Source organism: Lepidochelys olivacea, assembly GCF_965140295.1.
Source record: "Lepidochelys olivacea isolate rLepOli2 genome assembly, chromosome: 3".
In the NCBI taxonomy this organism is placed as follows: domain Eukaryota; kingdom Metazoa; phylum Chordata; order Testudines; family Cheloniidae; genus Lepidochelys; species Lepidochelys olivacea.
This window is the reverse complement of record NC_140413.1, coordinates 135,800,202-135,823,115: the sequence shown is the minus strand read 5'-3', so window position 1 is coordinate 135,823,115 and position 22,914 is coordinate 135,800,202. Positions and strand designations below refer to the sequence as shown.

Here is a 22,914-nt window from a genome sequence, read left to right as displayed (position 1 = left end):
CTTAGCCACTAGCGACCAGTGTTAGTATCTGAATTCTTAGTTTATGGGGCTTTGTGTGGAGAAAAATAATTGAAGGCTGCTTGGGCACCCTCAGTCCCAAAGCATAGGTTGAAGGCATTGGCGGGTAACTTTTTACCATTGCAGCCAAGGTGACACTTTGAATAATACACTGAATGGTTTAAAACTACTCCATTTTGCAATGGAGGTAAATATAAGAAATTACACAAGCTTTTCAGCTATGCTTGCTAGGACAGCTGAACATCTAAAGGAAAACTAGACCTTGGTTACTCTTTGAATTTCGTAGACCTGCAAAGTTCAGGGGGTAGCCCATCTCTAGAAAGAAACTTCTTTAAAAGGAATGCACAATCTGACTTTTACTACTGGAGTCAAAGTATGACTCCAGTTTCTCTGACTTTTTCAACTCCTATAGCAAATATCTAAGCTGCTTGATTTTGTTGGCTCTATATTTAAACATGCTTGTGTGAGATCCAAAAAGGAATTTCTTACGTATACACTTGTAATCCTTCTAGTGACTCAATCTGTACATGCATTTTGGCTGTTAAGTAACTGACTAAACGCTTTCCTTGCTTTCTGGTTTTTACAAAAGGCAAAAATTGCACTTAACTCAGTGTTAGTTACAAATTTAAACCAATCCAGAGCAAGGAAAATAAAAGATCTGAAACTAATGTAACTTGAACTTAATGCATGTACTTTATACATTAGAAAATACCACAGCACCCTAAATACTAATCCAGAATACTACCTCTGTGCAAAACTAGTGACGAATTGTATATGACAGAATTTTGAGGAAAGTTGAGGTATGAAAAATGTGGGACTATAATGTACTCAGTGTCACCTTAAATACAGCGAAGCCTGCCATGACCACAATAGGGACCATTCAAAAAATCTTGGTTGCTTAATGGAAGTAACTTCAAATAAAGGAGGAGCAAATTTGTACTCTGTAGCTCTGAAGATACTTTAGCGCAATGGTTTTCAAACTTTTTTTCTGGGGACTCAGTTGAAGAAAATTGTTGATGCCCGCGACCCAATGGTGCTGGGGATGAGGGGTTTGGGCTGTTGGGAGGGGCTCAGGGCTGGGGCAGAGGGTTGGGGTGCGGGCTGTGGGGTGGGGCTGGGAATGAGGGGTTCAGGGTTTGCGAGGGGGCTCTGGGTTGCAGGCTCTGGGGTGGGGCTGGGGATGAGGGGTTTGGGATGCAGGAGGGGTTCTGGGTTTGGGGGGGCTCAGGACTGGGGCAGGGGGTTGGGAGGGAGTCAGGGCTCTGGGCTGGGGGTGCAGGCTCTGGGATGGGGCCGGGGATGAGGTGTTTGGGGTGCAGGAAGGGGTTCAGGGTTTGGAGGGTGCTCAGGGCAGGGGATTGGGGCGCGGGGTTGGGGCGTGGACTTACCTCCAGCGGCTCCTGGTCTGTGGCGCAGCTGGGGTGCAAAGGCAGGCTTACTGCCTGTCCTGGCACCGCGGCCAGCAGCAGGTCCGGCTCCTAGGCAGAGGCACAGGAGCGGCTCCACGCAGCTATTGCCCGCAGGCACCGCCTCCCCTCCAGCCAGTGGGAGTGCGGAGCCAGTGCACGGGGAGGGGGCGGGTCTGAAGAGCCCTGTGGCCCCCCTGCCTAGAAGCCTCACCCATTGCTGGCTGCTTCTGGGTGCAGTGCGGTGTTGGAGCAGGTAGGCACTAGCCTGCCTTAGCTGGGCAGCAGCGCCGATGGGACTTTTAATGTCCCGGTCAGTGGTGCTGACCAGAGTCGCTAGGGTCCCTGGGTGCTGAGCAAGGCAACCCAGTGCCTTACATGCCGTGATCCCATACTTGGTTGCAAAGAAAAACACTGCTTTAGGGCAGACTCTGAAGGCAGGAATTTATATAATTAGGGGGTTTACTGTATGGCATTCAGATTTTACTGTATGGCATTCACTATTTGCAGATGCTACAACAGGGGTTCTCAAATTGCGGGTAGGGACCCCTCAGGGGGTCATGAGGTTATTACCTGGGGGGTCGCAAGCTGTCAGCTTCCAATCCAAACCCCGCTTTGCCTCCAGCATTTATAATGGTGCTAAATATATTAAAAAGTTCTTTTAATTTATAAGGGGGTCACACTCAGAGGCTTGCAATGTAAATGGGGTCACCAATACAGAAGTTTGAGAACCACTGTGCTTTCACAAAACAGCTTGTTTATTCAACTATCTATCCCTGGGAAAAATGAAAAAGGACAAGATCTAATTATTGTAACTCTGCCCACTCTCTCTTTTTCATAGCAATGAAACTGTAATTGCCTATGCAACTTTACACCTCATTTGTAGGTGGCTTGTATGTCTAACTCTGTGAGCATCTGTCTCTTGCCATGCATGTTGACACTAATTTTCTACTTTCTATTTGCACAAAATTAATACACTGATTAGAAAACGTAGCTCTGAACAATGTGCTAATTCTGTTTTTACTTTGTGAAATTCTTTACCTTACATTGGTGTTTTTGATTTACCAGGTTCTCCTCAGCGAGTGAATGGGAAAGTGAAAGGGAAAATCTTTGTAGGAAGTAACCCAGTTCCAGTTGTATTTGAGAACACTGACCTCCATTCTTACGTTGTGATGAACCATGGGCGAGCATACACTGCTATCAGCACTATTCCAGAGGTGCTGGGGTATTCTCTGCTTCCTCTTGCTTCTGTTGGAGGTATCATAGGATGGATGTTTGCTGTGGAGCAGCAAGGATATAGAAATGGATTCAGTATTACAGGTAACTTTTTTTTTATTAGAACTTGTTTAAAAAACTGCTTTATACTTTTTTTGTGGCTTGAGGCAAGAGAACTGTTAAACTAGAATACTTTGAAGTAAATTATTAGAAAGATGCAGAAGCTCCCTGTTTCCTGACTAGTATTGGTTGGTTGGTGCTATATCAAACCTTCTGACCATTTCTTTTGCTGATATAATACAGATATCTGGAATTTTTACTTTGCACTAGGCACAAATGCCTAGTAGTCACCCAGAAACCCTGAGCACTGAGTCGAAGTGGATTAGCCAGTTCCCATTCAATGAACTGATGTTATCAGAAAGCAGGTGACCAAGTATTTTGGGAGGCCTGGGTATACAGCACCTCTGAAAATTGGTCTGTGTGTGTTAACAGAGTAAAATTTTCTGTTGCCCCCCCCCCTTTTTTTTTTAGAGGTAAAAATGGATGGAATTTGAAATCAGCACTTGATACAGAGGCGTGAGCCAGGATCCTTTCTTTTTCTTACTTCACATTGTTGGAGTTTTCTCAGTGTCTCATGTGGTGGCTAGAACTTACTCTGAATTCACCAGCTTGTACAGATGCAGCAGCTTTTCAGTTGAGAACTCATACTATGTCTAGATGCAAATTCCTAGATAACTGAAAATCATGTCACTTAGCAAGACCAGGTGGATGAGGTCCAGGGCCCCATGGGTGTGGGGGCTGTGAGCCGGTTTCAAGGGATCCACCAAAACAAACCAGAGAGCAGGGCCAACATTAGACTCACTGGGGCCCAGGGCAAAAAGCTGAAGACCGAGCCCCGCCCCCCAGGGCAGAAGCCGAAGCCTGAGCAACTTAGCTTTGAGGGGGCCCCTTGTGGTGTGGGGCCCCGGGAAATTGCTCTGCTTACTAGCTCCTAATGCCAGCCCTGGCTTTTAATCTACTGGATACGCAGAAAAACAGTTGTTGTGGTGCAGGTGGGCCGTGGAGTTTTCACAGCAGTCGGGGGGGATGGGGGAAGCGGACTCAGAAAGAAAAAGGTTAAGAACCTCTGTTTTATTGAACCAGTTTCTGTTGGTGAGAGTGACAAGCTTTCGAACTTACACAGAGTTCTTCTACAGGTTTGGAAATTCCAGATTAAAAAGATATTACCTCACCCACCCCATCTCTCTAATATCCTGGGACCAACATCCTGGCTACAACACCACAATCACATCACTTGAAAGATCAATTTCCCTCGACTTGCATCTTTAATTTGTTCCTTCTTAATACAGCTGGCTATTTGGCAGTTGTGTAAATAGTCATAAAAATGTAAATGGCTCTTAATTCAATAAATCACAACTGTTGCAAAGTGTGGAGAATCTTTCAGCATAGGGAAACCTTTATATTACAGAACTAGCATAAAAAGATGCTCCTCCCCACTAAACGGTAAAGACTTAAATCTGTAGAGTCATTTTTAAATTATACTTGTACATAAATTTATAAAATTTAAAATGCTAATGAAACCAATGGGTCTTGTTGTACCCTGGTATGGCAACAAAGCTGGCCTTGAGACACTTGAAAGAAGCACCTAACAAGCAACAAGGTAGAAAGGAAACACCCTCAAATGAAAAAGTTTGGTGTAAATGTTTTGGTGTCCTCAAAAATTCAGTATTTACATTTGTTCCTTTGCAACAGCTGCTGCCTGCTGACATTGCCTAAAATGTGGTGAGATTTTTGTTTATGATACCACATGAAAAGAGTCCTGAGCTTTCTCCGACTGTACACTTTTGCTGATGTTTAATATTATCCTAGTCTATCAATGTGCTATGGGGAGGCTATCCTTCTAATGACAGGAGAATTAGAGCCAGAGTGAGAGAGAGCGTTGGTGAGAGTGCTGAGCACCTGCAACTGAAATGTTTGGTTGTAGCCACTTCAAGTCTCTTGGTAGTTATCCCTAAATGGGGAAACCTGTTTTTTCCCCTCTGATTACTGTAAAATCATTTGGGGGCATATTTATTGCCTTGTATAGAGAAATATTTTAAATAAGGCACCAAACAAGGTGTATAACACAAAGGGTGGGATTTTCAAAACTCCCAAAGTCTTTTAGGAATACAAGTCCCCCTGAATTTCAGTACGAATTGTGCTTCTAAGTGAGTTTGGGATTTTTGAAAATCCCACCTGTAAACAAAAATACAACACAATGAGGTGAAAGCAGAATTCGAGCCTGAAAGGTGAACTTTTTACCTGCCAAGACTGGAGTGCAAGGATCTGTGTTTTCTCCTACAGCAGCAAAAAGACTTTCAACCCAGATTCTCTGCTGTGCTCAGCTTTTGCTTGACACAAAAAAGATGTGGGGTTATTGGGGAGCTAGTTACAGCACCCTGATTATCAGGGTATAGCTGTGCTGAGTCACCATGTAGGTTAGATATTTCAGTTGCTTATAGTCCCAAATAAACTATATGCTAGCTCTGTCCTGGCTAAGCCCTCTCCTTGTACCTCTGTGCTGGGCTGGCTATACAGCCACTGGTAGCTAAAAGGCCCCCATGCTGGGGGTATTCTCAGCTAGGTAGATTTGGCTGCTTTTGAGCACCTGCAAAGAAGAGGCCAGAATGCAATGAAAATCTGGCCCTATGAATACCTAAAACATATTAGGCTTTAGGTGCTAATGATATCACCAGGGGAAATGCTGCAGGGGAAATACAGAACCTTCAACTGAAGTTTTGGCAGGCAAGTGAGAGATTCACTGATTTTTGTTAAAATTCCTATACATTTCAGAAGTATTTTTGTAATTCAGTGCTACATATAACTAGAGATGGGCCTGAATTTCTGGATTGATTCAAATTCTCAGACCCATCTGTGAATATAATCTGATTTAGAGTTTATGCATTTTTTTAATTTGATGCTTTACAGTTCTGTGGTACAAATTTTGTCAGCCTCATCAGTATGTTAATTGAATATAGAATTTTTTTCTTGTTTTTTGTGTATTTATTTATTTATTTATTGACTTCCTGGAAGCTAGTTCAGGAATTTATAATGTACATTTCAATTTTTTTAAAATTTGGGACCAGAAATTTTCTGTCTGTTTTAAATCAGTGATCTCTTAATAGAGATATTTTCTCGAAAGAATAAAACCACTTTTTAACTATACCACACATGATAAGACTTACTGTTGTATATTTTGGCTCTGCCTCTTCTCTTGATCTGAAACCTTCTCTTCTGCCTTATTTACAGTTCAAAATGTTTAGTACATAAAAGTCTGGGTTCTTTTACTATACTCAGTGATAGTGTGTCAATGGAATTTCTAGAACAATAATTTTGCCCTTATATGGAAAAAAAATCGTGAACTATTAGAAGATCTTGCATAATAGCTTGGAGAAAATATTTGCTTTTTTTTGTTTGTGTTTTCTTTTTTTGTTTTGAAGGGTTGTGGACAACGGTTTGACTAGATGGATTCAAACTTAGTCATGGTTTGCCTAATCTTGATTTCTAGGTGGTGAGTTTACACGGCAAGCTGAAGTTACCTTCCTTGGCAGTAATGAGAAGTTGGTTATCAAGCAAAAATTCAGTGGAATCGATGAACATGGTCATCTTACAATCAGCACAGAAATGGAGGGCAAAGTACCCGAGATCCCATTTGGTGCATCAGTCCACATAGAACCATACAATGAGCTCTATCACTCTTCTAGTTCTGGTAAGAAGCAACATGAATTAATGGAGGTGATTATCAACCATATTCATCAGAAGAGAAAATAAGAATCTGAAAAAACATTGCCTGTTACATAGGTTCATATCTGTTTTCAGTGTAGAGTTTACTACCATATATTTGTTCTTTGGCTCTTTGGAACAACTCAGTGAGAATGTTTTAATAACCTTTATCTCTGAAAATTGCATGTTCTTGGTCTCTTATGTGAGGTTTTAAATTTTTTTTTAATTATGTGGTGTCAAAAAATGCTGGACTGACAACTCTAGAGACAGTGAAGGGGCCTTTCTTTTATCTACAAAAGTGATGCAGTGTAGACAGCAGCAGTGAAAATTTCCTGCATTGCTTACTAATGTTTCAGTTCTGATCTAGAGGGCTCAAGAAGAGAGGCTAATTTGGTTTTCCATCCTATTCTGTCCTTGGTCTGTTTTCTAAGCCCTGGTCTACAATGAGGGCGGGAGGGGGGTGGGAGATTGGTCTAACTTACACAACTTCAGCTACGTGAATAATGTAGCTGAAGTCAACGTACTTAGACCTACTCACCGTGGTGTCTTCACTATGGTGAGTCGACTGCTGCTGCTCCCCTGTCGACTCCGCCTGCGCCTCTCGCGGTGGTAGAGTACAGGAGTCGACAGGAGAGCCCTCGGGGGTCGATTTATCGCGTCTAGACTAGATGCGATAAATCGACCACTGCTAAATCGATCACTGCCCGCCGATTCAGCAGGTAGTGTAGACATACCCTAAGACTACCATTAACTGTACGTATTGCTGTGAGGCTTTTTGCAATGCTCCACTAGAAACTGGACTGAACTGTATGTATCAGTTCACATAGGTCAATTACCAGTTATGTGGTAGTAACAACTATCTGTCACTGTGACTTGGGCAGGATATGAATGAGCAACGTGGAAGCAAGAGGCTGTTTAGCCCATTTCCAGTTCCTTGTGCCACCCCATCTCCACGTCTCTCTTCCTTCAAGAAACTGCAGAAATATGTATCTGCTAAATTAGACCTCACATAATCATAAAGGGCTGCTTATTTCACCAGCCTATTTACTTAGCTTGACACGCCTTGAAGAAGCTTATAGCATACTGGACTTGTCTGAATAATGGGCTGCCAGATAGCAGGTATTCACCTTTTTGGCCTAAATCCCGTGAGCAGATCCATGAAGGTGGTGCCCTGTATCCATTTAGAGCTCAACTGACTTCAGAGGGGGTTGGGCATTACAATTAATCCAGGCAGACCTTCTTGAAGGATCATGGCCTTGGTCTCTTTTTCACCATACAGAAAACTGCTATGGAACTTGCAGATTTGATAGTTCTTATATTTTATTCAGGATTTTGTCAGAAAATCGAGATAACATATTGAAATGAACAAAGAGCAAGTGTTTTTGGTATTAGTGGCTGCTGTTCTTTTTAGATTTTTTGAACATTCAGTGACTTGTTTTGGTGAACTTGCATAACAAGTTTCTTAAACTGAATTTGCCTTTTCTCCATGTCTTATCAACCATACAAATTTGCTAAATTATGTTTAGATAAATAGTTAGCACATTGTTTGAAACTCTGATACATGAAAGCAAAAGACAGGCCAAATCAAGTAAAATTTCCTCCTTTTGAATAGAGAAACATGGCAGTGCTTTCAGGGCTGGCTCTAAGTTTTTTGCCGCCCCAAGTGGAATGCAGCCAAAGCCAAAAAAAAAGGGCCGGAGTGCTGCCGAAGCCAAAAAAAAAAAGGGGGGGGGGGGCTTGGTTTACTGGTGCCTAGAGCCGGCCGTGAGTGCTTTATAGCTGCTTGTCTGTAAAATTCTGTTTAATACTACCTTGCTTTGATCCATATCTGCAGATGGAAATGGGCTTTGTACTCTCCCTTTCCTCTCTTACTCATGTGGTATTTATTGTATTTCAGTGATCACATCATCTTCTACCAGGGAGTACACAGTGACAGAACCAGAACGAGATGGGATTTCTCCCTCCTACACTGTAGCCTACCAGTGGCGACAGACCATCTCATTTGACGAATGCATTCACGATGACTCACATCACGCTATTTCTGCCACACAGCAACTATCAGTAGACAGTGTCTTTGTCCTGTATAATAGGGACGAACAAATTCTGCGATATGCTATGAGCAACTCAATTGGCCCAGTCAGTGGTACGTATATGATAATTCTTCAATTCCTCTTTTGGGGCTTGGATTGTGGGAGATAAACTCCTTTATATTTGACTTTGCATTAGCTGGATGTTAATGAAATAGATTATATATCTGCGTTACTTACCTGGAATTAAAAATGCCTATTGACCTTTCTTAAAAAAGGTCCAAAATACTTCTTGTAAATTGAGCACCTAACTCCTATTGAATTTAAGTGGGATTTGAGTGCCTAACTCCTAGGCTACTTTGAAAATACCAGTATGAATCTTTTCCTTCCTAATACATTCATGGAGAATTTTCATTTACCTCATGTACTTTTATCTTTTAAATGAATAACAGTTCTGTCGTCAATGAATCCCTTTTTATACTGTATGGGAGCAGAAACCCACTGCGTCAAAAAACAACCCAGTACTAGAATGAATCATGTGCCATTAAACAGAAGCTAGTTTCTAAGAGCCATCTTTCAGCCAGTCATAGCATTTCATTTCTGGATGATGTGCAATAGCCAATTATACAAAATGTTTTATTTGAGTCAAATGATAAACTTGTTTGTGTGTGTTGGGTTTTGTTTTATTAATTTTGTTTTTGTTTCAATCTGACACTTATTTTAAGGGATATTTGTGCAAAGGTTGATAAGTCTGGGCAACCTTAATGACAAGTTAGTGAAATTCTTTTTTGCAGGAATTAAATTAGGTATGAATGAAGGAACAATTTAAAAATACAAACCAAGTGAGTATAGAAAGGAGTATGTCAGTTTTTGACAGCAAGGATACAGGTAGAAATAAGGCATCCCTAGCTACTGAAAAAAAGCATCCCAACCCAAACAAAACAATCTTATTTAGCGACTCAAGAGACTGGAAGGTAACTATACAGGTGATTTGACTTAACCTTGCTTTTTAATTGTGTATATAATTTGCTGTGGGCTTTTCTGTGTAAAAGTGTCATCTGTATTGTTTTTATAATTTACCCATGTTCCTTTGTAAAAGTTCTTGGGAAGACCTTGTGCTGTCATATTTGAGGTAAAAGGCATGACTGATAGTTGACCTGCATCTCAACTGTAGGAACCCCTCTCCCTGATGAGTCCAACTGGCACAAAACTGGCCCCCACACATACTGCAGGTGTAAGCAATCTCTCCTCAGTCTCTGCCTCAGTCCTCATGCTGCTGCAGGGATGGATTCAGACTTTAAACTTCCCTTTAAATAAGGGCTGTAAGAGACTAATGTTTGTCAGATAGTCACATTTAACTTGGCCTCATTTTAGCATCTTCAGTGGTTAAATATAATCTCTTTGAACAGATGGTTCTGCTGATATCAGCCGAAATCCTTGCTACACTGGTACCCATGGTTGTGACACCAATGCAGTATGTCGTCCAGGAACAGGAAATCAGTTCTCCTGTGAATGCTCTGTAGGCTTCCGTGGAGATGGACGTGTTTGTTACGGTATGAGAAACATTTATGCATCAGAATAATGGCTTGTGTAGATTCTGCTTGTCATCGATGGAATATATTAACCCTCAGAACCGACCCTTTTGGCCTGGACTATTAAAACATGTCTTGAAAATCTTGCTATTGGAATATGGTTCTCTAAAGCTTTCTGAGGCAGAAATTCTTTCACTATGTGTTTTGTATAGTGCCTAGCACAAAGAACCCTAAGGTTAACTGGAGCTTGAGTCCTATCATAGTATAAACAAATAATATTAAATATTTAAATAAGTTTTTTTTGCTTTTTTTCTGAAAGAAAAGAAGACAGTGGAAGAAGACAGTTCAAAATAATTACACACATTCTTTCCTTGGTGAGCTTGTGTGTATATTAGAACTTCGTAATGACTGACAGAAATTTTGTAATATTTTTGCCTTTCAAAATCCCGAAAGTTTTTTTTGCTCTGCTACCAAACCTACATACACAGCATATTCCTAAAAGGATTGCTATTTTCTCTTCACAGACTACCTATAACAAATATTACTATGGCCTTGATCAAAGCAGTTAATATTGAAATCAATAGCAGTCTTTCCACTATCTTCAAAAGACAATAAAGTCCAATCTTTAGGTTATTTTTTGTACCAGGCTCAGTTAGTAATGGATTCCAATTTGAAGATTTGTGTGAAGACCAAGTGAAATTTTACAATTTAAAGCACAGTTTTCCCAGTCCACAGAGTCTGGCCATACTCTGTTTATAATATGGTTGGGCCACAATTGAGGTAATTAATCGTTGTTAAATTCATTTGTTTTGCTTGTCTAGTCTGAATCGGTATTCCTCTTGGTTTACTGGATCCCCTTATGCCATCTCAGTTGTTGCTGACTGGAAAAACTTGGACCAATAGCCAATGCTGTAAAAGCTTTTCTAGATTAAAAGTGCTGCTCTGTATATATGTTAATACTCCACAGGGTTGCTTTGCTTTTTTCAGATTTTATTGTGAAGCAACCTCAATTTAGCTGCTTATAAAAGAGGAAGCAGTTTTAATGAACTGTTTAAAACCTCAAAAAGAAAAGGAGTACTTGTGGCACCTTAGAGACTAACAAATTTATTTGAGCATAAGCTTTCGTGAGCTACAGCTCACTTCATCAGATGCATTCAGTGGAAAATACAGTGGGGAGATTTATATACACAGAGAACATGAAACAATGGGTGTTACCATACACACTGTAAGGAGAGTGATCAGGTAAGGTGAGCTATTACCAGCAGGAGAGCAGGGGGGAAAAAACCTTTTGTAGTGCTAATCAAGGTGGGCCATTTCCAGCAGTTGACAAGAACGTCTGACAGGTTTCAGAATAGCAGCCGTCTTAGTCTGTATCCGCAAAAAGAAAAGGAGTACATCACTTCATCGGATGCATTGTATCCAGACTCCAACGAGAGACTGCTGAACTGGAATTAATTTGCAAACTGGATACAATTAACTTAGGCTTGAATAAAGACTGGGAGTGGATGGGTCATTACACAAAGTACCCCCCCGCCCCCCACTGTTCCTCAGATGTCCTTCTGAACTGCTGGAAATGGCCCACCTTGATTAAGCTCAGTACCAATGTGGACACAAGAACAAATGGATATAAACTGGCCACCAGGAAATTTAGACTAGAAATTAGACGAAGGCTTCTAACCATCAGAGGAGTGAAGTTTTGGAATAGCCTTCCAAGGGAAGCAGTGGGGGCGAAAGATCTATCTGGCTTTAAGATTAAACTCGATAAGTTTATGGAGGAGATGGTATGATGGGATAACATGGTTTTGGTAATTAAATATTCATGGTAAATAAGCCCAATGGCTTGTGATGGGATATTAGATGGGGTGGGATCCGAGTTACCTGGGAAAGAATTTTCTGTAGTATCTGGCTGGTGAATCTTGCCCATATGCTCAGGGTTTAGCTGATCGCCATATTTGGGGTCGGGAAGGAATTTTCCTCCAGGGCAGATTGGAAGAGGCCCTGGAGGTTTTTCGCCTTCCTCTGTAGCATGGGGCACAGGTCACTTGCTGGTGGATTCTCTGCTCCTTGAAGTCTTTAAACTACGATTTGAGGACTTCAATAGCACAGATATAGGTGTGAGGTTTTTTGCAGGAGTGATGGGTGAAATTCTGTGATCTGCGTTGTGCAGGAGGTCAGACTAGATGATCATAATGGTCCCTTCTGACCTAAATATCTATGAATCTATGAATCACTACAGAAGGTTCCCCCCACCCCTGCTCTCCTGCTGGTAATAGCTCACCTTACCTGATCACTCTCAGGTAAGGTGCCACAAGTCCTCCTTTTCTTTTTGCAGATACAGACTAACACAGCTGCTACTCTGAAGCCTGTTTAAAACCTAACGCCCCCCCAGCTGTGTCTCCACAAAGTCTTACTAAGAATCCTGGATGGGAGCACTGAACTCTTTGTACATGTAAAACGCTAGTTTATGGCTGTCTTGGGCTATGCAATGGATATAATTAGTAGTACATTATTTAGAAAAGGACATAGCTGTGGTACCTCAAATACTGCTTGTGATAAGTGTAGATAAATATTTATTTTTAACGTACTATCCAAAATCTTTGCAACTGTCTTGATTTTTTTTTTTTAAGCCCAAGGCAACCTCTGTAAACAAGAGATAAAGAAAATTATCTAGGAGAGGGAAAATTATCACAAAGGTCTTTGGGTTACCCTTGCTTTTTGGCTCTGATAACATTTTCACTTCCAGAGACTATTAAATGTATAATTATTATGTAATTTTAAAAGTGTACCTCTCCTCCTTTTAGTTAAAAATTGAATATAGCTGTTTCATTAGAGCTACCTACTACCATAGAACCTGTATTTTGTTAGAGCACTCTAAATAATTTTGTAGAATGGGTAAAGATTTGGAATCTAAAGCCTCATTTCTAATAGCCAGTTGCACTATCTTAGTATGTTTGGGAAAAATAGAAGCCATTGGAACCATCTTTTCAAGACTGGACTCTAAATAGAAGCAGTTCTGAAAAGAAGTCTGTTCTTCTCAGTTGTGTGGCATTCCTGTTGTCTAAAATCTCACATCTTAAGTATTTCACAGGACTCTGCAGTTTAATGTATGACTTACAGAGTAACAGCTATTTTATACTTGGTAACTTCTCAGTGTAAAATATGTTATTAGTCTGACAAAGCTAAACTGTGATAATGTGCTGTTTTGTTTGACTTACTCTCATAATTTAAAGGAGTACTTGTGGCACCTTAGAGACTAACAAATTTATTTGAGCATAAGCTTTCGTGAGCTACAGCTCACTTCATCGGATGCTCACAAAAGCTTATGCTCACTTCATCGGATGCTCACAAAAGCTTATGCTCAAATAAATTTGTTAGTCTCTATGGTGCCACAAATACTCCTTTTCTTTTTGCGAATACAGACTAACACGGCTGCTACTCTGAAATCTCTCATAATTTAGTCCCTCCTATGTATCCCAGGTCACATTAGAAATTCCATAGATGCCTACACTAGGGGTCCTCCTGGCTGGAGAGCTATAAAACATGATCATATAAAGCTTGGAATGCATGACTTACAGTTAAAGTTATGAATCAATATCACATCTGTACAGGTCCTCCACATGTTACATTTAGTTAAACTATAGTTGGTAGCTGCTATATGGCACAATTTAATAAAATATTAGTCCATTTTATTTTCTGAATGTGTGATCTCTGACAATTACATGCAATAAATTATTATGCATTAGTGTAGTTTTCCACAAGTAACAAGCCTCCAGCATAATCAGTGATGCTCATGCTGTACATAGCACATATATGAACAACAAAAGATATCATTTATTTTAAAATCTAACTTAAAGTTACAGCAGCAATTGTTGGTTGAATCCATATTGTACAATAATGATACACTTTACTGCTATAGCTTTGTGCAATCATGTCATCTTAGGAAAGGAACCTTTATTGACCTGTGGAAAGTTCTTGAATGTCTCTTTGGAAATGTTAAAGAATAACAACACAACTGGTGTATGGATTGGTTTCTTAGATTAGTTTTATTAATCTATCTATCTATCTATTTATTTATTTATTTATTGGTAGTTGCGTAATGCCCTTGTTTCCAGGATCCACATTGTTCACCCCTTTGTAATAACTAGAATCTTTGTTACACTCTCCAGATGTTGATGAGTGCTCAGAGCAACCGACAGTGTGTGGCAGCAATGCAGTCTGTAATAACCAGCCAGGAACTTTCCGATGTGAGTGCGTTGATGGCTATCAGTTTTCAGATGATGGACGGACTTGCGTGGGTGAGTTTAGTTCCAGATTTTCTTAAATCATTTACTAGCAGGTTTTGGGCAATGTGGACCATTACACAGAGCACAGATGTGGGAGTCAGGTTTCGTGGGTTCTGTTTCTGATTCTAGCTGTTCCTTTGGGCAAGTCACTTAAAGGTGACCTTCAAAGAATTTTTATAACATTAGGTGTGTGTCCTTTTTTCACAGTTTAAAGAGCCTTTTAGTACCCACTGCTTTTTCCTTGTGAAGATGCACTGTAATCAAGCCACCTCCCAAACATCTTTTTGATAAGCTAAACAGATTGAGCTCTCTAAGTCACTAGAAGGCATTTTCTCTAGCCCTTGAATAATGTTTGTCTCTTTCCTACAACCTTTCCAATTTTTAAATGTACTCTTTAAAATATGGACATCAGAATTGTACGCAGTATTCCAGTATCAGACTCACCAATGCTGTAAACAAAAATAAAGTCACCTTCCTATTCCCCTGTTTATACATCCAAGGATTGCATTAGACTTCAAAAAAGCAGACTTTAACAACTCTGAACTAGTAGGTAAGGTCCCATGGAAAGAAAATCTAAGAGAAAAAGGAATTCAGGAGAGCAGGCAGTTTCTCAAGAAGACAATATTAAAGGCACAACCGCATACTATCCCAATGCAAAGAAAAAAGAATAGTAAGAGGCTATTATGGATGCATTAGGATCTCTTGAATGACCTGAAAGTCAAAGAGAATCCTACTAAAAAAATGGAAACATGGACAAATTATGAAGGAGGAGTACAAAAGAATAGCACAGGCATGTAGGCACAAAATCAAATCTGAAAGACTAAGGCACTAAATTAATTACACCTCGTAAGGGACATAAAAAGAGGCTTATAGAGCCTTGTACATCAGGAGCAATAGAAAGATGAAGGAAAATGTAGGTCCACTATGTAGCAGGAAAGGAGAGTGCATAACAAATTATATTAAGAAGGCTGAGGTGTTTAATGCTTAATTTGAGTTTAAAAAAAAATTGAGAACAGATACTTAAGATTAATATTAACAAGTGGGAAGGAACACAAGCCAGCATAGGAAAAGAACAGGTGAAATAAGAATTAATTAAGCTAGATGTGTTCAAATTATCAGGACCTGATGAAATTCTCCCTAGGGTACATAAGGAACTAGCTGAAGCAATCTCAGAACCATGAATGATTTATCATCAAAGACTTATGGAGGATGGGTGAGGTCCCAGAGGACTGGAGAAGGACAAAAATAGAACCTGCATTTTAAAAAGGGAACAAAGAGGACCTGGGGAGTTATAGACCAGTTAACTGAACTTTTTGATACTTGGAAAGATACTGAAACAAATCATTAAATAATTAACTTTTTAAGCACCAACAGGATAATAGGGTGATAAATAAATACATTTGTCAGGAACAAATCATGCCAAACCAACCTAGTTACCTTCTTTGACAGGTTTACTGGTTTAGTGGATGTGGGGGAAGCCATCAACATGATTTATCATGATTTAGTAAAGCTTTTAATGTCCCAAATGACATTCTCCTAAGCAAATTAGGGAAATGTGGTCTAGATGAGATTATTATAAAATGAGTGCACAACTATATTTAGAGTAGTTGTCAATGTTTCACTGTCACTCTAGGAGGACATATCTAGTGGGGTCTTGCAGGGGTCAGTCCTGCATCCAGTACTAGTCAATATTTTCATTAATGATTTGGATAATGGAATAGAGAATGTGCTTATAAAATTTGCAGGTGACACCAAGCTGGGAGGGGTTGCAAGCACTTTGGAGGACAGGCTCAGAAATCAAAACGACCTTGACAAATTGGAGAATTGGTCTGAAATCAACAAGATGACATTCAGTAAAGAAAAGTCCAAAGTACTACACTTGCCAAGGAAAAATCAAATGCAGAAAATGGGGGATAGCTATTTAGGTAGTACAATAGAAAAGGATGTGGAAGGTGTGGTGGATCACAGACTGAATATGATTAAGGACTTTGTTGTTTTCAATTTTTATTTTTTAAATTTTCCAGGTTTTGTCAGGTTTTATTTAAAAAAATTAAAAACAGGATAAAATTTATAAAAAACTAAAATGTAGGGCAGGGGGAGGTGAGGAACGGAGGAGTGCCTGGTTGGGAGTGTCCTCTGTTTGTCCATGTTGAATGTAATCAGTTGATGATCACTGGTCCCTAGCAACCACCAACTACTAGTCCAGTGAATAATTCATCTTTATCCATCATGATGAGGTCCAAAACAGAGCTACCACATGTTGGATGCAGTATCTTTTTACGTTAGAAAATTATCATCTATGACTCTTAGAAAGACTGATGCTTTACTAGTACAATTCTCAGCTAAGTTGTCCTGAAGGCTGAATATAAATCTAAACAAACGTGATTTTAAAATTGGCTGTCTTCAGATCTCAGCTGTTTCATACTTGCCTATTACTTTCAGCTGTGGATTCCAAACATAATTGGTGTTCATAGTTGTAAAGGGGGAAAAATTAAAATGAACAGTTACTAACATGCCATCTCATTTCACAATGTCTTCAAATTTAAGGCAGGTCAGTCTTAACTCCAGTTTTAAACTGTCCCTTTGTGTTTCTCCTACTTCTGAGCATGTGTTGACAAGCTTTCTGTTTGCTGTTTCTGAGAGCTGGACTGCATTGTTGGGGTCCTGAAGTGAGCTGGCTGCAGCAGGGTTGCCGCAACAGGAGGGGCCAGGGGGCCATGGTCCCTCCCACGTTTTAGCTGCCATAAGGGCAAGCGACGGGTGGGGGGGAAGGGGCGGAGAGGAGTGAGCAGGGGGCACGCCCGGGGGGGAAGAGGAGGTGCCAGAGTGGGGCCTCAGGGGAAGGGGTGGTGCAAAGGAAGAGCTTGGGGAGAAGGGGCGGAACAGTGGTGAGGCCTCAGGAAGAGGTGGTGCGAGGGTAGGGGCTCCAGGAGAAGGGGCAGCATGGGGGGATGGGGCCATGGTTCAGGCACCATGGGCCCCCCGTCTTTTATGGACCTTATGCTGCTCCTGGGCTGCAGTCCATGTGAGGACCATGGAATAGGGAGTCCACATTCTCTGAGTAGGACCCAAATACCAATGTTCAAAAGGCCCACCTTCTACCCTTGTATTATACCATTTATGAAACTACATTTCGACACTGTTGGAAATTCCTTCTGATTTGGGATTAGAAAAGACAATTGTTCCACACCTTTCCTTCCCAAAAAAGTATCTACGGGTAAAAAGAGGGAGAATTCAGCTCTTTTTGCTCTCTTATATTTTAGTCCAGATAAGGGTCTATCTTCACCTTGGTGTCAATCTATGTAACTCTCAGATTTATCATTTGGATAATGTAGTGTGCTGTTTAGAACTAGTCCCTACTAATGCTGTTGTGGACCAGTGCTGGGTGTAGGTTGGGAGTCTTGAAGTTCCTGTTGGAACTTGCTAAAAAGGAATTGTAACCGCAGAGCACTGGAGGGGAAAAACCATGCTAAATCCCTGCTTAAAAAGAAATCTAAGCCTCTAGGGTTTTGAGGAAATTTTATTGTTAGCTGTGTAATGTCAGGTGGCCTGTGAAAGCTTTAAATAAGTAACTTTATTGGCTCTGCCAAGTAACTTTTTATTAAATATTTCCTTTCTTACATATTTGTTGTTTCAACATCTGCTTGGTGGAAACCTGAATTTAAGAATATATAGTCAGGTGTTTCCTACTCTGGGCAAGTACAGGCTCACTACGTTTTTTTTTTTTCCTTACTCGCTCTCAGGCTTTTCCATGTACAGAAGTTCAACTTTTATAGTAGCTGACTAAGTCTGAAGGTGCTTGTACAGAATGCATGTTTAAAGTGAATTTCTTTATGCACAGATTAATTTCCCATGTGGAATTTTCATCCTGTTTAATATCATATAGATGCAACTTGTCTAAAAATGCATGACACTCTTTTTGGACAGTCTTGTGAATATTGAATGATTTTAAAGGGCAAATGTGCCACCCTGCAGCTGGGCGGCAGGGGGACACGACTCTGCTAAAAGTAGCAGGGTAGGCAGGGTAGGCACTGCTTGGGCTGTCGAGGGCCATGTAGGGATATATGCCTGGGGACGTACACACAGGCTTCAGGTGTGTCTTTGAAGCAGTGCCTCGCTGCCTGTGCTGCTGTCTGTGCCCGTGCAAAGAGGGCTACCTAGGTGTGTACGCTACACATCGCTGTAAGGAGTGTGTAATGTGGATGTACCTATAAAGTTTATCTTTGTAGCACTTCCGGTGACCAGCTCTGGCCAAATTCGTCCCTGATCTAATCCCGTTGACCCCCAGTTTGGCCCTTTCTTTCTGGCGGAGGCATTGCAAAGATAAACTCTGCAGTGTACAGGGCTGGAAGGAGAATGGAGAGTACTTCGCTGATGAAAACAAATCCAGTGGCTCTCTTCTTCCCTTCCCCTTCCCCAGGGATGGGGAGTCAGCACTCTGCAAATCTAAGCACCTGAGTGGGTGTCTGTTGCCTTCTTTTGTGCTTCTTGCTCTCTCAAGGCAGTGCTCCTACTCACCTTTAGCTCTTTCCTAGTGCTTGTGTTAAGTGCAAGTGGCATGAAACTCCCAAAATCTTGTGACCTATGCACATGTCAAGGCGACTGGAGTTGTCTCCGTTTTTACTGAATATTTTGGTTCGTTGCTGCGTAATACGTTGTCGCATTGACAATGCAGCCGGTAATATGGGGTTGGGCATAGGGCTGTTTATCAGCAGCTGTTGGTTCCATCAGCGGGGGAGAAAAGGGTTGTAAATGGGTGCTGTGCTCCGATTGTTGGCTGCAGGGTCGGGAGGGTTTGAGGATAAACAGTCCAGAGTGTAAAACCGGTGGTGGTTGTGGCTCTATGTTTAAACCTTACGTTCACAGAGAAACTAATCTAAATGATCCCAACTGTGTCAGTGCTTTTCTACCAGGGCTTTTCATGTGGAAAAGAAGAAAAGTGACTCTCATCATAGATCTTGCTGTGGCAGCAGCTTTTACTGGTAGCATTGTAATCTATATGTCTGTACTGCTGAGAGAGAAGCAATCCAGACCTTGCTCTCCAGTCACCCTGTCCCTCCTAGAAAAGAGCCCATGAAGGGCTAGCTCTTCGTGAGCACTCATGCACCAGCTGTTAGAAAGCTGCTGTGGCTGCAGGAGTTCCAGATTCAAATATTTCTGGGGACAAGGGGATTTCAAAATTTATTTTAATTCTTTTTTGCCTCTTCCCTTTCTCTTAGACACAACAAGTGGGAAACGGGGAGTTGTGGAGAGTGATAGAAGTAGTGTTGGGCATGGAATAGCTGTTGTTACTGTAGGAAATGTGATAGCAGACACAGCTGTAAGTAGATTGTGTGATAGCTGCTGCAATTAGCGAAAACTTCTCCTCATTAATCTACAAATGTATTTGGCTCCTACTGAGTCACAGGTCCCATCTGTTGCCAAGTGACAACAATCCCGGGTTAGTTTAGTGGGATACTGAATTATTCCCAGTGCGTTCGACGGATAGTTCAGCCAACATGTTGATAGGCCTGTACAAGGTTATTTTCCTGACATTTTGTCATCCACTCTTTGATTAATTATAAAAAGGAAAAATCTTTTGGATGCTAGTATTTGTGTTGTGGTGACTTCTCTGTTGCATAGTACAGTACATTTTTGGCCCAAACCTGCAAGGTGCTGAGTCAGATGAAGCCCTTCATTTGTAAAATGGCCTTGTCCTGCAAGGTACATAGTGTAAGTAAGTACAAACAGATAAGTAAAACAAAGGTTCCTTTGTAATTTATACCTTTGAAAAATTGCTTTTCTTTCTCTGAAATGTATCTCTAGCTGCAGATTAAGTAGAGGGAAATTTAAACGTGTAAAATCTCATTTTTAATTTTGTGTTTATCTAAACTTACAGCTGTCGAACATGTTATAAACCATTGTGTGATGGGCACACACAATTGTGATATTCCTCAGCGTGCCCAATGTGTGTATGTTGGTGGCTCTTCTTACATCTGCACATGTCTAGATGGCTTCTCTGGAGATGGACGCTCCTGTGTGGGTGCGTAACGCCATTTATTTATTTAGTACCGTTTTGCTGATTATTATATATGCTAGTGAGCCAGTTGATACCTGCCTTGGTTTGATTTTTAAATCACTTATTTCCAATTTTCAAATAGAAAGTGTCTTGGTTGATAAGTCTCCTGACAGACATAAAATCCAACCCTTATATTTCCCCCCTCATTTGTAACCCAGGACTCATTACAGATGTGGTTGATAAGTAGCCTGTCTCTGAAGGGAAAGTTGCAATAATCTTAAACAGTTGTTAGTTTATGGTCACCTAAACAAAACAGGTCAGATCCTCAGTTGGTGTAAATCAATGTAGAGCAATGTCCGTTTATATCGGTTGAGGATGTGTCCCACCGTGCCTGGCACACTGAATTTGTAATAGTAACATGCTTTTTTTCGCATTGCTTGGACTATAGTGCAGTGGTGGCTTCCCATAACTGTATGCACTGGAACCTTTGCCAGCCAAATCCTAACCATTTTATAGGGTCCACCAATCTATAAATCTATTGCTTCAGAAATCCAGAATATTTTTAATAATGTGGGTAGGTAGCTGTGTTAGTAAACTGTCAACAATGCTTTTTTTAGAATTTTCTGTATAAATTTTGCATGCTTTACCTCTAGAAATCAAATCCTAACCTAGATATGGGTAAAACTTTCAAAAGCAACAAAGTGGCATAGGAGCTGAAGTTCCATTGAAAATCAGTGGAATGTAGGCTCCTAGGTGTTAGCCACTGTTAAAAATGAGACTTCTGTTCCTAAGCCACTTTGGCACCTTAAAAAAATCCAAACCAAACAACTTAACTGTGATCTGTAAACTATTGTATATCATGAGAAATTATCTTGCCTGATATTCTGTTTTACAGATGTAGATGAATGTCAACAGAACCGCTGTCATCCAGATGCTTTCTGCTACAACACTCCTGGGTCCTTCAGTTGCCAGTGTAAGGCAGGTTATCGTGGGGATGGTTTCCAGTGTGTGTTAGGAGGTAAAGTTTTACAGTTCTTCAATTTGGGATCAGAAATAAAGCTCGGGAATTAGAGGACAAACGTTTAACCTATTTCATCGCTAGAACAAACTCTCCTGTTTCTAGGGTCTTCATCTTTATTACCATTTCCCCCCTTTAAGTGTCACCAACTTGGCAAATATAGCTATCAATCTGTCTTGTGCAAAAAAAATATTAGTAGCCTTATCGTTTTAACGTAATATTTCAGTGATCAGTGGCTAGTGTCCAAGCATTCTGAGACTCCCAAATGTATTTAGGGCCTGATTTTCTAAAGGTCAAATAACTCGGGCTGTATGTAGTGGGTGGATACCACAATTGTGTATACACAAGGCTAATTAGGCATTGAACTGGCTATTTGCTCATACAATCCTAGCAATGGGGTTCAAATTCAGCATGCCATTGCATTCACATATTTATTCATTATATTCACATCATATTTATCTAACTCTTCCTTAACAGCACATGTGGTGTGTCAAATCATCCAATATTTGTAGACTTTTCTGTACTAACTAGACTCACTGGAGAAGATTGAAGCCAGATTTGCAGCATTAATTCTGAAGCTCTAGCTTTTGTCGCCTTTTAAGACAATGTTTCATTATTCTTTTAACTTAGTTTTCATGCATGAATACCTATGTATATTGATGGAAAGTTATATAGTGTTTCTCACCTCATTAAATATTTCTCAAACTAACCTGAAAATGAGAAGTGAGTTTTTGCCAGAGAAGGAACTTTTAGGTAATTTGAAACCAAACTGAATTTTTAAGATTCTAAATTTTTCCATAAATCAGAGATGTAGAAATATTGCTTTGACATCTGTTGCATCCCCTTTGTTACAGCAGAACTAATGGTTTAGTATTTACTGCATAAAACAAATGTCTACTAAACCTTTCAGTTTAAATCTACTATGGTTAATACAAAGTGACTTTTAGAGTATAGTAGTAGCTTCATAATATTTTTACAACTATGTAGGATGACTTCTACTGTATTTCTTTATGGAATTTGCCTAGATGCTTTTAAAAATCTGGGCCCAAGGGCCTAGTGCTCCAGCTGCACCTTAAATCTGCTGAGTTTAATACCCTATTTGTTTGGCTGGTCACCATGATTTTTCTGAGTCCTGTACCTTACTTGACCTTCCACTTTCAAGGTAAAATATCTTGCTGTATATGGATCTATCCTAAAACAGTGTTAGTGGTAATATAATAGCTGGTAGGGTTTTTAGTATCCAGTGTTTTTAGGGCTAAGAATCTACTAGGGTTCATTAAACTTTCTGTGTGTCTGGGGTTTTTTTCCTTTTGATTTCTGCTGTGAATTAGGGACATATCTAAACCACCAGCATCAAATTAGTTCAGTGCATAAAGTTTGATTGCAAAAACTGCTTGGTAGGTAAGGAGCTTATCCTTTGCTAGTGAATTAAGTCTGATTGGAATACAGTAGAACTCTATTACTTCGCACTTCACTAAGCTGCAACACTGGTAATTCTCACAAAAAACCTTGTGGTTACTCCACTCTTCAACAGAGGAGTAATAGCAGATGCTTTAGAGAGGCCTCTTGCCCATATGCTCAGCGTTTAGCTGATCACCATATTTGGGGTCGGGAAGGAATTTTCCTCCAGGGCAGATTGGAAGAGGTCCTGGAGG

The 22,914-nt window shown here is 40.5% G+C and overlaps 1 protein-coding gene across 1 annotated transcript in view; it reads left to right on the top strand.

Moving 5' to 3' along the window:
• The window catches only part of NID1 (nidogen 1), an 80,346-nt gene that overhangs the window by 20,249 nt on the left and 37,183 nt on the right, over positions 1-22,914 (top strand). The window contains exons 6-12 of the mRNA XM_084622891.1: positions 2,493-2,744; positions 6,187-6,387; positions 8,299-8,544; positions 9,838-9,981; positions 14,127-14,255; positions 20,122-20,265; positions 21,137-21,259. Of these exons, the coding sequence (XP_084479017.1) occupies positions 2,493-2,744; positions 6,187-6,387; positions 8,299-8,544; positions 9,838-9,981; positions 14,127-14,255; positions 20,122-20,265; positions 21,137-21,259 (1,239 nt within the window). The remainder of the gene's footprint in view (positions 1-2,492; positions 2,745-6,186; positions 6,388-8,298; positions 8,545-9,837; positions 9,982-14,126; positions 14,256-20,121; positions 20,266-21,136; positions 21,260-22,914) is intronic.